This window comes from Pavona decussata, unplaced genomic scaffold (genome assembly GCF_977016875.1).
Source record: "Pavona decussata unplaced genomic scaffold, jaPavDecu1.1 SCAFFOLD_73, whole genome shotgun sequence".
Lineage (NCBI taxonomy): Eukaryota > Metazoa > Cnidaria > Anthozoa > Scleractinia > Agariciidae > Pavona > Pavona decussata.
Genome location: NW_028145492.1, coordinates 772,315 through 788,548, shown reverse-complemented (window position 1 = coordinate 788,548; position 16,234 = coordinate 772,315). Strand labels below are relative to the sequence as shown.

Below are 16,234 nucleotides of genomic sequence, written 5' to 3'. Positions count from 1 at the left end.
AATCAATCAATCGATCAATCATTTATTCGCCAATTACGTCATCGTTAAACTCAATATAGCTGAATAATTTTAAAAATTAGTTAAACGTATTATAATATTATATTATATATGGTTAAACATTTAGCGGGGATTTTCTGAAACCCTCACAGGCTTTTCGAGGCAAGCTCCCTGTAACAATTTATAGCAAAAAATAATAATATGTTGACGAATTGCTATCTTATCAAATTAAAAATGATCTGTTTATTATCTAGTTAAACACGTACATTGAAAGTATGTATAGCACCAGCTACAAAAAGAATGCATAACATAACATAATTGCCCAATCCGAAGTTCATAAAGGGACGGGGCCTAGTTTACACATTGTTAAAATTGCGTCATATGATCATGAAGAAATGAACCCCATAGCCAGAAGGATCACATAAACATTAACAAGTTTACTAAGTTTGTTTTTGTTTCATTGCATAGTAACCAGGCTGTGGCCTGCTCAAGGTCGCCTATGTTCCATAGAAATGTCCTTAATTCTTACATGGCGCCCCCGCTCCCCCCCCCCCCCCCTTCCCCAATCCATACAGTCTCTGAATTTCCGATTTTTCAAAGCCTTTTACATGGTTGCAATCTAACGACTGAACACGGACGAATTTTTATGTCATCTTTCTTGGAATAGACTCCACTTTCTGATTAAATGAAAATTTAAAAACTCGTCCCCAATCTCCATATGAACTTCGGAACGGACAATTAATAATAATTATTACTATAAAATAGCGTCTCAAATGGCAAGTTGGGGTCTACTGCGCGTGCGCTACGTATTGGGCGAGTCTGGGCTGTTACTTAATCTCTCCTTTCTCTGTCGAGGGATCGCGAACGTGACAAATTAAAGTTTAAGTTGTTTTTCTGTTAAATGGTTTGGGTACGGTATAATATTCATAAACGTCGCAGCTAATACTTTTGATATGTAAGAAGCTGGTGTTCCCGAGTGGCGGTCATAATTTTCTGGAAATAAATGGATGATTTCAGTCGTTGCGAAATGTGGTGCATCAGGAGCTTCAGCGTGTTGTGTGATTCAACCAAGTTACTAGTATTCAGTGGACGAAATTAAAAATATTACAGTGTTGTCTAGCTGGGCGACATGCTAAATGCGACAATGTGTCGATAAAACATTAGCAAACAATGATTTATGACTTGAAACCGTAAGGGGAATAATTTAATGCATTTGTTTTGGTGGCAGAGATGACCACGTGATTATGTTTACACTTCATTTGCCGCTTGCTGTTTTCAGTTTCTCAGGGGGTGCTTACGTGATACCGGCGCGACTTTCATTCCGTTACGAGTTCACTCCAGTTCCCTCTTGTGGATCTGTATTCGTTTACATGACACCAGCACAAAATCTCATGCGGGAGCGAGTCATGCCGGTGCAAGTTCACCCTGGTAACTGTACCGGAGCGAGATTTTCATACCGGTACGAAAACTCCTTCCGATGTCATGTAAACGTGGTACGGCCGCTCGCTCCAGCATGAAATCACTCTCCCGAGAGAGGGTAGCGCATGCGTATTCTTCGATATCTGATCCAATTCAATATGGCGTCACGACCACGTCGTTCGACATGAGGTGTCCCCTCATGTAAACACGGTATGAAATCACTATGTCATAACGGTATCAAACTCGCACCAGAAGTGCGTTCGCATCAAAGGTGATAATTATTTCGCACAATTCTCGTCTATGTACTCATTTTTTCAAGAAAACAAAACCGCGAATCTCACGTTCCCCCTCTAAAAACAGCGAGGGAGTACGTAGCAGTCAAACATGGAATGAACGAGACGCTTTGGCTTGTTTTGGTGAATTGAGGCTAGTTAAATCGCATCGAGGGATACCCATAACACAACCGTTGAAGTAAGGTGAAAAAACGAATGAATCTGGGAGACAAAATGCGATCGAAACGTGATTTCTGAAGTGATAACAATCGAGACACTGTTTGTTTACCATGCGGTTTGAAGTTGAATCTCATTGGTGACTAAATGATGGCTTTTCACACTCAAGCAAGTCAATATTACGTTGCTGTTTTGCTTGGAAGGCGTGACTGAGTTAAAGTGACGAGAAATATCTCCTAGTACGCTCACCCCACATACAAATACACACGCCGTTCGTGGTAGACCCATACTAAAAATATGTTGAGCGCTTTCAATATTCAATGATACCAAATGAACGAATGGAAAGATTGTCAACAAAGCAAAATGGAAAGCAGTTGCTTCACTTTCGTATGTCTTGTGGTAAATGCAGTGATTTTTCTGATTGCTGTGTTAATTTATATTCTTTTTTGTATTCAATCGTGTAGTTTGGCATGTTCCACAAGTGCTGTGTGTTCGCGATTGTGCATCATTGGCAAAATCTTTTGTAATTGTGTTTGATGACTATGAAGGTTACTGTACCTAGTATTCCAAAGGAAAATAGTGTTCCAGTGAAAATAAACGTAATTTTATTGAGATTTCCTCAAGCGAATTTATTTTTAATAAAAAGAACCGTGTTGGATTTCACAGGTGTGTGTTTCGACGCGATCGTGCCAGGGGCGTAGCTAGCCTTTAAGCCATTAAGCGCGGGCTTAATAAGAATTTTCGTAATTAGTTTTTTTTAGCTGCCGAAATGCCATATTTTCTTTTGCTTACTATTCAATAGCGAATACCTGCAATATCAACGTTTTATTTTGAAAATAAAAAAAATGGTTTTTAATATTATATTTTAAAAACGCTGAAAGGTTAACAAAGGAAAGAAATGTTACTCTAGAACTTTGAAATAGTTTTGCGCACGAAAATTTAGTTGACTGTTGATTTCCGCCTTACAACGGCTTTGACGGCTGTACGCCTGTAATTGTTAGAAAGAAAGTAGAACGGACATAACCTGATCATTCGAAATGCTTATCAATGACTTCAATTAATCAATCAGCAAGAGAACTAAATAAAGCGTGTCATTTCGCATATATCTTGAGGAAGTCTATATTTGCGTTCGTTTTGTGCACACACGCGAGGACAACAAGAAGGTGCAGGTACGGGAGGAGTTCCTTGGGTTTGTCTGACAAGCTTAGAGTACTACAAGACAGGCGCTAGCCGAGAGGTTTCTAGAGACCCAGCAGGGCTATGGCCTGGATATTGACCGCATGCGCGCACAGGGCTATGATGGGATGGCAAACATGACAGGGATTCACAGAGATGTCCAAGCAATTATCAGGTATCGCGTACCAGACACAGTTTATGTCCATTGTAAGGCTCACTCCTCGAACTTGGTGAGAAACCTGTTCGGTATTAATCTGCATAGAGACCGTTGGCGTTTCAGGAATGTTTGTCTCAAGATGCGGCAGTAAGGGTTGAGATAGAACGGTGTGCCAAGTTGCGAACCCTGTGTGAGAGACGATGGGCAAGTAGAGATGACTCGTTGTTTGCCTTCCGTACTGCCTTTTCAGCGGTGGTACAGGCAGTAGAGAGCCTCACAGAGGATGGAGACGCTAAGGCGAGAGGGTACGTGAGCTCCATCCTGCAGTTCGACTTTATAATTGCGCTATTTCCAACAGGGCATGTCCTTTCAAATACATCAGCGACTTCTGTGCGAGCAAACCAAGAAGGCTTGCAATTGAGTGATGGTTAGTCCGTAATTGTCATGCACGTGAGCATGCCAGACAATCTTTATTAATTTTAAATTTTCCTTTTAATATAACAAAATCACACAAGGGAAAGGAATCAGCTGTACATCTGTATTAATTAAAGAGTTAGATTGTTGACTGCCAGGGATAAAACTGGTAAGACCACCTGTTCCTACGTTAGTTGGACGTTGGCAAAGTTTCATATACTGATATGACTTACGCTGTACAACTTGGGCTTAAACGGAAAAAAATGGTTGGCTACGCCCCTGCTTGCGCCCAGATCGTGTTGCCAGTGAAAAGCTGCAACGTCTGTCACAGAAAGCCAAGAAAATAAGGGTATTAGGGTGGCAAGGTATTCACGTACACAAATACTTCTCTGTCGACAAAATTCATCATTACCACTGGAACCACAAATACTCCTTTGTCGCCAAAATGCATCATTATCTTGGATGCACTTCATGTTTACAAAATCCGACGTGTTTAGTAAGGGAATAATGTTTGATTTTGTTTATTATTCATCCTTTGCGTGACATTTTCGGTTGATCTACATAACGTTTATTGCAAATACAAAGTGATGCCTTAGACTCTCAGCGAGTCTTTTATCGTTCACCTGTCATCAAAGACTGAACGTACGACCTTGCTCAGATACTCCTAATACAACGACACCCAAGTATACGCTCCCACAGCGTCTTGTTGATCAAGAAATACATTTTTCAAGATAAAGTTTTCTTAAACTCTCTTTGAAGCTATAATAGGATTGTATTATTTAAATTCAGCCCGTGTGATAGTAGGATGATCCGTATCCGTGTGGATGATACAATAAAATCCCTGGAAACTATTTCCTCGGAAATATATCATAACCGTCATAACCGTGGAAAGCGTTTGCAGTTCGCATAATCGAATCTTCCTTTGATTTCTGGCAGTAATGAATCAGGTTCTGAAAATTAGTTTATTTCTACCGCTGCATCCTCAAAATGAGCATTGAAATCACAAGAATAAAACCTTGTGTCTCGCACGTGGAGGGAAACCTGCTAATTCAGGAATAGTCAACACAGACGAGAGATTGGCAGATTCAAACATTTCAGTAAGGGCGAGGGCAAGGACCAAAAATATTAGGCACAAAACATAAAACAAAAACAAAAGAAAAAAAAAATAGCCAACATCCAAAGAAAGTAAAATTGAGGAAAACAAAATTTTCTAGAATCACAAAAAAGAAAAAAAAAACTAGCTTTTTTGTCCTTTTTATTTCTTTGTTTGAAAACGAAATGATGATGATGATGATGATGATGATGAATAATTTGTCGGTCTAATTTGTCGGCAAGCGCAAATTTTATGGGCAACTTGACACGCGATTTTAATTTGAATTCAATTGAATTTTTTAATCGGGCCGATGTTCATTCCACGAATCGATTGTAAATCGAGTAACACGTCATGTATGATTCGCGCTTCCATACCACCCGGCTGTCAAATCGGGCCGGGTAATCGTGGCGTGTAAACAGGCCTTTAGACTTTAGAACAAGAACGCAGTAAAACAGGCAGTAACAGCATACGTTTGCTTTGCTATTATTTACATTTCTTATGGAACTTCTTACTTACACCATAATAGGTGAGATAAGTAAACTATCCTTACAGTTTTTGGGAACTTGTATTAGATATGCCAGTAGACAAGTTTGAGGTACTGCAGATATTAACATTTCTTGGGTAATGGGATACCTCAATTTTTAGTCTTATCTTTGACATAATTACCTAATATATATCTACAACTAGAGTTATTTACATACAAGGTTTGGACGTTAAATTTTTGGAAATAGTGTCTAAATTTTAAAGCCTAATTTGAAATTTGGGTATGATTATCGCCCATCTTCGCGTTTACATTTCCGGCGCACCGCCATTTGGATTTTATGACGTCGTATAGTTGCCGCTATCCCCAGGAAGCAGAAGTTCTTTTGTGTCAAATTATTGGGCAACCGTATGATACTAAAAAAAATCCAGTTGTTAGAACATTAAAATGCAATCTCTACTTTGAAAACTAAGCTTTGAAATTTAGACTATTCCCAACATGTCACCTTGAAGCTTCCTTTCTGCAGTAGTAATTACAGCGTGAATATTAATTTTTGAAGGCAAGAGAGGACTTTACATACTTACATATACATACATATTTTCTTCAAATAAAAGTACAGTGAAGCTGTACTTCGCTATTGCAGTTAATTCGACCAAAAGACTGCTGTCAAGAAGCCGGAGCCCTGCATAAGGAGATTAATTTCAGGTCAAGTCTTTTTTTTGGCAACCATTCTAGATCGAGAATAATTGAAATGTCATTTTGGTGATAATGACTTCTTCTATTACCTGATATCATTTAGGAATCACTACAATGGTACCCTATGTCATTTGAGCTGTCCTTCTGTTTGACGTGAAGTCAACTATTTAGTTCATTCTCATCCCAGTAGAGACCAAACACACGTACCTTAAGACTTAGGTATTTTTTCAATGCTAAACCTAGGTTCAGTTTATGCTATATTTACAATTAAGGGGTAACCCAACGGTTCGTTCCGATAAAATATCTGTTCGGGAAGACATTATTCGCCTCACAAATTCAGATAAAATTGTGAAGAAAAACTAGCGTTTTCTGTAGCGAAAGGTTACCTCAAACGTTCGCAACACTGAAAACCTGATCCCTTTTGCCATCGTCAAAAGTGCGAAAAAAGGCCACCTAGCATTTTCGGAGAACCAACAGCAGCTAGTAAATTCGTGAATAAGATTCCGTATAGATCAAACTGTGTTAGTTTATATGAATTGTCCCTTCAAAATGTCATGACATTGTATCGTAATGAATGAAGCAGCATTTTATAATTAACCATTTCGTTTAGATGTTCTCGTTGGGTACCCCTGACAATTGGTTGTCATCAAGTGATCATCTTCCTAGTTATAAATATTTTTCGTTAGCTACTTTCTTGTAAGTGCCAAATACGCATCTCTAAAGGGACATTTTTTTAGTGTCACTCAAAAGTTTGAGTTACCTGCCTGTTGCCAACTTTTCTGCTTCGCAGCGAAAGCGAAATTTGTAGCCTCTAGAAAGCACGCGCAAGTACACGATTGTCGAGGGTATCGACACAAACAATCTTTTTGTGTGATTACTGATCACCACGCCTCCACATTCGCCTTTTCAAGTCTTTAGAACTAGCTTGAGCGCATGATAAGATATTTCAAAAAAGGTAATTGGCAGGCCATTATTCAGTTAACAGTTGGAAGCGCTGTTTGTTCCTTTGTCAGTCGTAAGTAAAGATGATGAAGTCAGAACAAGCGTTTTTGGTGTCAAATATTCTTGAGCACACGATTCGATTTCAATCACAACAACTTCGAATCGGCAGTATAGTGTCTTCATTCACTTCATCCACCACACCGTTGAAAAAATATCTATAAGATAGCAGTTTTAGATATTATCTTTTTGGCACTTAGGATCTCAGATTCTGTGCCCTAATAATACAAATTACTGAACTATCACTTTAGGACGAAGATAATGAAATTCTCAACTTTCTTCAAAGTTAACTTCCTTTCTACATGGCTACATCTCTGTTACCATCGGTTGTTTTAGTGGTGTCATCTTGCGCTGATTTTGTTGGAGGGCTATTTGGTGGTGACTGACCATCTTTGAGACTCGCCCACGAGAGCGATAAGTTTGTTTTTCCATTTCTCTTTTCCGTGGGGCTTCGTGGTAAGGTATAGGCGCTTGAACGACCCGTTGACATGAATCTCCACATGCTGACGGTCGTGCTATTCGGATTGAAGTCATTCTTGCTTGATGAACGTGAAAAATTGGGCCGGTAATTACGCAGGCAAGGGCAGCACTTAAATATGACGTAAAGCTCCTTGCGAAATTTGGTGTTGAGAAGGATATAAAGGCAGGGATTGATGGCACTGTTGGCATGCGCTAACCACGTAAAAACGAATTGAGCTTCTATTGGTAATAAGTGTAATTGATCAGGACGCACGTACCAAAAGTAGTGATTGACATAGACTGGAAACCAGCACACCGCAAACACCGCGCATATGATGACCAATAAACGCACCACTTTGCGCTTGGATTTTTCAGCGGCAGCGCGGTTTCTATCTGTCACGTTTCCAGGAATTTTACGCAGCCACAATTTACGGCAAATTAAGAAGTAAATAATTATCGTTATTAAAAGAGGCAATGCGTACACCAGGACAAAAACGACGATGTGGAATTTTTTCAGCACGCTGTAAGTTTCTTCGAGGGTAAGATCATTTCCGTTTGCCCATGGCCACACCTGCGAACAATAATACGTTTCCTCATCAGCTATATATTCCACTTGAAACAAGAAAACATATGGGATCATCAGCACAATAGATAAGACCCATATGATCGCTGACAAGATTTTCGGTTTTCGGAAGATCTTCTCCTTCAAGGGATAGAAGATGGCGTAAAATCTATCAAACGAAATAACCAACATCGTAAAGACAGTGGCTGCAATGGCAATCGGGATGGCATAGAACAAGGCTTTGCATGTGATGTTACCCAATGTTCCTCCAATCCATCGAGTATTACGGTAAAAAAAGGCAACGGAAAAAGGCATCACTGTGCACGTTAAAAGCAGATCTGCAACGGCCATGTTGGCGATGAAGAGGTTCGTCACATTGGTAGACGATGATCTTTTTAACACCACGAACAAACCAAATGAATTGCCGAGAAGGGCAAGCAAAATTATAACTGCATATGCTGCTGTCATGCCAGTAATGAAATGTGGTGAAATGCCAGTGGACTGTGGTAACGGGGTAGCAGTGACATTTGAATCGGAAGACAAGTTCGTCCCTGAAAAAAATTTACAGGACATTTATTGTCACTCATTTGAAAAACTTTGGTCCACTTTTTATTGGAATTGGTAAGCGATTAGAACACGCCAAATTCTGACTTGCTTGCGACCATGAAAATATTTGCCTTAACAGTGATCAGCATCACATTTCGCCTTGTGATATAAATGCTTTTTCAACCCCTAAAGTCATGAGAATTAAAGATATGATAACCCAAGGTGAATTTTCTTGAAATTCTCCCCACTACTTTTATAAGAAAAGTATGAGGACAAGATAGGAGAATTGTCCTTGAAATTAGAGGTTAAAGGGTTAAATCAGGCAATATATAGTTTTTTAGAAATGTCATATTGGACAAAGACCACAGTACATTAGTTACTTTTGTAAGGGAAGTTATTGCACGTTATTCAACTTACAGTACAACATTAGTGTTTTTGTTTTATTCGACACTGACGGCATAGTCCCTTCTCGTATATTACTGCCAGGCTGTCGAACAATTTTCCCGATAAAGTGCATAATGCATCTAATGTGTCAGAGTTTGAAAGCGGCCTCTCTAGAAGTAACTTAAATAACGACTTTGCATTAAAATGCAGTACTAGCGATTTTAATCAACGCCTCGCAAAAATAGTTTGCACAGTTTTCAATGCAATTAATAATGAACATGCACCAAAATGTATAAAAGAACTGATCGGTCTTAGAAATAATAAATACAATCTAAGAGGAAGTGACATTTTAAAGCGACCAAAGGCCAGCACAACAACTTATGGCCTTAAATCGTGGAGGTTTACAGCACCAAAACTCTGGAACTCATTACCTGACTCAAGCAGAACAGTTCAAACTTACAAGGCTTTTAAAAACAGTATTAGAACACTAGATCTGGCAGGTCTACTATGATCGAGTGAGCTTTTCACACAATACGAATTATTGTAGTTTTTTATATCCATTTATTTCTTTATTGTAATTTTTGTTTTACGTATGATGATTAATTTGTATTAGAAATTTAAACTTAACCTAGTATGCCATTTGATGTTTTTTTAATATGCGTTAGTTATTTTAATCATTAAGTGTGAAATACCTGTAAACTAGCTGGTGAGCCTAGCTTGCTGGTCTCACAAAAGCTAAGCGTATTTTCACAATAAACTGCTATCATCAATTTGTACTTTTTTGTTACACATTTACATTGGAACGAACTTGTACTAGCTCTCAAACAGTTGCACAGAGAAAAGTGCGAATCAATCACTTGATAGTTCTCATTCAAGTTACTAAACTTAACAATTGATTCATGCGTCAGCATGCTTCATCGAGATATGAAGCACGCGGGAAGTTTGGAGGGCACGAAAGATGCGTAAGAGTTGCTCGAGGCGTAGCCGAGAGCAACTCTAGCTTCTTGAGTGCTCTGCAAACTTCCCAACTGCTTCATATCTCGATGAATGCACAGCTGACGCATGAATCAATTGTTTTATAACATTTTCAACGCGGTAGTTTTTAGACCCGTTGATTCTAGGTTGGCCAGAGGTTTCCCAAGCATTCAGCCAATGTGCAAAATGGTAATAAACAACCCCATGTTCGGTAAAAATACACATCTTATGTAGGGTAAAAAAGGCAACACCCCTTTGGTCTACAGTAGTTAAAGTTTCTAATTATGGAATAAAATACACTGGTTGCCTATTAAAAATTTTCCAAAAAACAAACTTGAAACTTTGATCCTCGCGTTACATGGGAGAATTCTTTCCGCTTGCGAGGACATGTCGATTTGTTTACGCAAGATTTACGCAGTTGTCACGTCTCAAGAATGAAAATAGAAAGAAAACAGACAACTGAAGCTTCCCTAAATGAAAAATTTATTAAATTCAGTCTTTGTTCTAAGAAGCAAAGGCGTACATTTTTTACTCCGAGACGATGGACGCGCAAGTGATTTGAAGGAACTGTAAGTCCATTTTGAAGTGAATTTATCGAACCGTGTGCACGGTTTTCAAAAATTTCGCAACAAAACTGTTAGGAATACGAAGAAGCTTTCAATTAGAAAAGTATTTAAGTAAAAATTCACAATCAAACCTGTAATTCCTTGTGAATTGAATTCCCACAAGTACAGCTGCAAGTACTCGAACGTTACCAAGAAAGTTCGTGGCGTATAATCAGTAAATAATGATCTGAAATGTCCGCTTGCTGATCGTCGGCTGGATAAAACAACAATATCTCCTTGAAGCACAATTTCTTCGCCGATAATTATCGGATTTCCGCTTTTGAAACCATCGAGTATTCCTTAGCAGTCTTTCTTTCACTTTATCGTTTCGAAAAGGTGTCTTTTCCCTCTGAGAAAGCGAAATTGGCGCCTGAAACTTAATAGTTTTGCGAGACACGATGTCACGGGCCTTGTTCTCTTTTTTCCTTTTCTTAAGGTTTTTTTCGGGAGTTAAAAACTCCAATCCCAAAGAAAAAGTGGGAAGAGCTTCTTCATCAGCTGGTTCCCTTGTTGTCATCTGTAGTTAAACGTTTTGCTGAAGATTTCTCCCGTTTTTGAATGCAAGATGGAGAAAGTCGCTCACCGAGCTCTCGAGGCATTTGCCGACGTCATCAGCGTGCATAATAGGAATATGAAGCACGCTCGCGTAATTGAATTTGATTACACGAATTTACTAGCTATGTTATAAAACGTATTGAATAAGTACGCGTAAAAAGATATTTTAGGTACTCAAATCAATTCTTTGTTCTGTAAGTGCCATAAAGTTTCAATAATCACCGGCATTGACCAGGAAAGATTAGTTCTTGAACGAAGAGAGAAAGATGACCTGGTGTCCATGTGACAAGCTGTGCTTCCTTTGGACTCCAGTCACTTCTCATCCTGCTGGTTATATAGCCAAAGGAACTGACACTAATTTGTTTTAGTGTAAGTGAAAAAATAAAATTGAATTGAATTGAATTGAATTGCGACAAGATTTTAACTTCATTTTCAATCAGGTATGCCACAATGTCAAATAAAACCTCATAGCCAGATCTTCACGTCCCGGTCTGATGTTATTTTTAAACTGAAGCATTTCAGGACAAAGTGTCTTCCAAGTTCCTGGTAATTCCGAAATCCGTTTTTGTCGATTTGAAATAACTCTTTGTGCAAACGTGTTCAATCTTTTTCATAAAGCTTTAACGTGAATTTCTGTTGAGGTAAATTGTAGGCATAAACTAGTATTACAGGTTTGATCCATGGTAGGTTGTAGGGATCGACGATAAACGGGTCCTCTGACAAAATTAATCTATCGAAATATCGATTTTTCACGACATTGGCAAATCATCGCCCAAAGCTCTGCGAACCACTTTTCGAGCTATAGCTACTCTGGACTTTCTCAGAAGGCTAGATAGATTCCTAAATTAAAAATAAACACCATTTTTACTGGTTGTAGTTTTGGGTTGGGACATTAAACAATAAAAGCTTTTACTTCCCCCATTTTCTTGTCGACTCTAGTTATTTTTGAATTTCCTTACCGTTAACTACGGTGGTGTTGTTCATTTTGGTCTTGAACTGAACTTCGGGAATTCTGTAACTGCAAAGAAAACAACATTCATTAAGAAATAGATATACAAAGAGTTAAATTGACTGCATTGACTTGTGAGCTGGGCAATAAAAATGAAGTCCGTACATTTTAACACAATTTGCAAGTTTGGTCTTGCGACAGGAAGTGGGGGGGGGGGGGGGGGGGGTTGGGCAGGGGTAAAAGGCAAGTCTTCATTCACCTAGAGAGTAGACGAAGCATAATTGCTCCAGTTCATGGATCGAAACCGTGGCCTCTTTCTTCCTGTGCCGGAACGAGAAAACGAGAGTAACGAGGTTATGTTATCCAGTATCGTGCGTTTTTTACCTTTAATAATCTGTATATATTTTTCATACTGAAAGTTCATAGAATTTGCTTCATTATCGACGAATGTAATTCATGTCTGAGATAATTTTAACAGCTCTCGTGAGTATATATGCTATGCCTGATTTACTGCGAATTTTTTGGAACCAAATTAGCCACCTTCCACGACTGCGGTTAACATCGCTTTAAATTATACTGAAAACGCAAAACAGTGGTCAGATCATTAAGGACACTAAAAAAAAGAAGAAGAACAGCAACAACAATATTATAAGAGTGAGACGGAGAGCTTTCATTTGAGTGGTCACACTGAAGGATTGCATTTAAAAACATCAATTTAACATTATCACTTTAAATTATAATTAGAATACTGAAAACACAAAACTAAGGACATTTTTTGAACAAAAAAAAATAAGAATGTTATAAGACTAAGACAGAGAGCTTTCATTTGAGTGGTCACACTGAAGGATTGTGTTTTTAAAACATCACTTTAACATTATCACTTTAAATTATAATTAGAATACTGAAAACACAAAACAGCGGTAAGATAACTAAGGACATTTTTTGAAGAAAAGAACAATATCGGAAGACTAAGACAGAGAGCTTTTATTTGAGTGATCTCACTCAAGGATTGCATGCGTTTAAGAGATTAAAAGTGTGGTCCATATTAGCTTGTTCAAGGACTGCCGTTTGGGAGGGGAAGGAAAAGCGGCGAAGTACAGAGCCTTGTTTACATTATCGATCTGATCTTTTAAAAACAAACACGCATTTTCCTTCCGTGCGATAACAACCTAAGTAAACATTTTAAACCGTGTTTGTCTTCCTAAGCTTCAAAATTTATGCGAATTGATGGCTCCGTTTGAGCGCGAAGGTAGTTTACGGAAAAATAAAAAAAGAGCGGAAATGTGGAATAAAAACAATGGAAAAATAACAAAAACAAAGCTACTGGATTTCCTCGTTCAAACAATGGGGACGATTTTCTTTTTAAATTGTGTTTTTCCCTGTTAAAATAAAACGGGAGACTAAGAGAGAGATACGTACTGTATTTTCTTCTCCAAGCAACCGGGACGCTTTTCTCAACTTGAATGTCTTTGCTTATTGAAATTTGGGGACAGTATTGTATTTGCCAACAAAATGTCCCAATGTCACCATATCTTCCTTTGTGAAAAGATCTTACTGCTCTTCTTTTTATTAGGCTAGGGATAAGGCTACTGGCAATCTATTACGGATATTGACTTTAGATTGGGCGTTTTACCGATCCAAAACCACTCCCATCACTTACTACAAATAAAAGGAAAACCACCCAATAAAGCAGTACGACTTGGTGGGGAACAACTGTTTATGCATCTTAAACCAAGCGCGAAAAACACGCCCGAGTGACAAAGACAATTGTTCTTTGTACTGCTCATTCAGATAGCCAGGGCATCCAACGAGAATATTAATTTTAAGCAAAGTACTAAAAATGCCGGCTCCTGCATGTGTTCCCAGATCGTTTTGTGTCCATTTAAACGCATATTTGTGTAAGCTAATACAGACCGTACGGTTGCTTTAGCTGAAGCTTTAACTGGAGGTTTTAGGAAAAGAAATCTTATTTACCCAAATTTACTAGCTGTTGAGGGCGTTATGAAAATGCTAGATGACCCTTTTTCGCATTTTTTAGCGACGACATATTGTCCAGCGTGGAAACAAAAGGTATTAGTTTTCTAGTATTACGAGATGTTAAGCTACCACTCCCGCATTTGATTTCGTAGAGGAAAACTTAAGATTTTCTTTACAACTAAATCTGAATTTCTGAGTCCATTAAGGCCTCCTGAACAGATATCCGAAGTGAACCGTCCCCTTTGATTGGAGCGAGTGTATGTTAAAAACAGCTACAGGGCATGACTTCAATGAAGCTAAGCAAAGCCAAACCGAGGCACAACTGCACTTTAAGCACCGTCCTCGAACACTAAGGAGCCGGTTATCAGAGGAGGAGGAAAGCTAATCGATGAAATTTATTCGGGAAATACATTCTGTAAACGATTAGAGGTACTCATGAGAACAATTGTATGAAAAACATTGAGTGCAGTTTTCAGCGCTTTCCGATTGATCATAGCCTTTTAAAAGAATATGTGTGTAAGCTAACACAGAATTATATGTTCGTATTATTTAGCTGGGAGTTCAAGTAACCGATAGTTTAGAGGGCAGAATCTTATTTCCCCAGCTTACAAATGTGAATTTCCGAAAATGCTAACTGGCCTTACGGTTCGCGCCCAAACGGCTCACTGGCTTCTGCGAAAACAAAAGGGATTATTTTTCTAATCTTACGAAAGCTTGAGGCGGCCTTTCACCGAAGGAAACTCTAGCCGATTTGTTATAATTTACTCTCCGAATTTTATCAGGCGGCTAACGCGTTCCACCGAAATAAAAACGCTGGTTGCACCTGGGGAACGATTTTCTGAGGTATTGCTGTGCTTAGTGGGGTCTACAGATGGACAAAATGGCTTGTTGCCAAGTTTCGTTTTGAATCGTGGAAAATCAAACAGTGAACTGTGGACAAAATCGTGTGCAAATTTGTTTCTTGTTTTGTAGTCTTTCTTTTCAAATAATACCCAAACACGTTTCGGCCAAGGACGTTTGCTACCTCAGTGATACAAAAGACACTTGCCAGTGTCCGTTTGTTGTAAAAATAGGGTAACAAACAAGGGAAAGGAAAAATAAATAATTTTTTTTCTAGTACAAAATTTGTTTGGAAGGACTTATGCCCTCATTGAGTTACGTAGTATTTTTTTGGAACCATCGTAACAACACAAAACAAGTACGTGAAGAGTACAACACAAAAGCACCAACAACTAGGTAATGTCGGCGAAAATATCTCTAAAATGCTTCTAAAATGTTATGGGGACAGAGAAACCTACATCTAAGCATTTGCGGTAAATCTAATGCTCCTAAAATTTGTTACCAACCGGCTTTTAAACAACGAAGGTTGAAGGAAAACGATTGAAAGTTATCACAAATATTACATTTCTTACCTTTGAAACTGGTGGCCCTTCCCGAATGTTTTCCCGTGACTTTTTTCCTTTTCGTTTTCCTAAATTGGTAAATATTTATAAATCAGCTATGTTGCTATATTTGCCTTCTGTCACGTTCATATCACAGAACAGAAACAGTAACAAACCAGCCAATATTTAGACAAACAAAATTCAAGCGACGATTTTCTTTTAAACTACCAAAATCAAAGTCGGCCGAGCAGAAAAAATGGGCTTATCAGGAACCTTATAATCACTTCTAAACTGATCGATTTGTTTGCCTTGATTAGGGGAGTATCGAGTTTTTGTCGCCCGAGATATTTGATTGATAGTTCAAATGCATTTATCACCTAGCAATCGTGAAATTTTAGCAACATGTCCAGTGGCTTGGTTTCTAGTATTTGGTTCAAGTTGGATTTCTGTCTTTGCCTCGTGAAGGCCACTTAACTAAGTTTTAGTCGGTTGAAGTAGAAGGGGATACAAGTCTACTTCAGGGATCGATCAGTCCCCGCGGCATTGGGGGAAAGAAACTAAGGCAAACATTACTTCACAGTATTCAATCACAGCATTCAATCAACTACCATTTTGTCGAAATCAGTGAAAAATCGCAACTAAAACTACTGGATTTAAATGTTCATTGATAATCCACGTACCAGCGTTTTTGAAAGACCTCCAAAAACTGTAAAATATACGCACGAGCTAGTTTGCACGCACTTACTTATATCTTCGTGGATTCAGCTCTGTTTGGAGAACGCGAGAAGCACCTTGTCTTCTCAAAGGATTTAAGCGGAGACTGATATCTTGTGAACAAGTGGTTACTAGCCGCAATGCTTTGACAGAGACAATAACTTGATTTGCACCACACAAACAAATAAATCTGCAAATAAATCGCATAACACGAACTGTCGTTACATTGGTAGAAAATTGCATTT

The 16,234-nt window shown here is 38.6% G+C and overlaps 1 protein-coding gene across 1 annotated transcript; it reads right to left on the bottom strand.

Annotated features, from left to right (window-relative positions):
- Positions 1–5,172: 5,172 nt before the first annotated feature.
- On the bottom strand, positions 5,173–15,971 carry LOC146476748 (tachykinin-like peptides receptor 86C). The gene is made up of 4 exons (XM_085114231.1): positions 15,956–15,971; positions 15,306–15,364; positions 11,927–11,985; positions 5,173–8,453 (listed from the first exon to the last, which is right to left on the bottom strand). Exons 3-4 carry the CDS (start codon positions 11,949–11,951, stop codon positions 7,180–7,182), a joined length of 1,299 nt encoding a protein of 432 aa, XP_084970357.1. The 5' UTR covers positions 11,952–11,985; positions 15,306–15,364; positions 15,956–15,971; the 3' UTR covers positions 5,173–7,179.
- Positions 15,972–16,234: the final 263 nt, after the last annotated feature.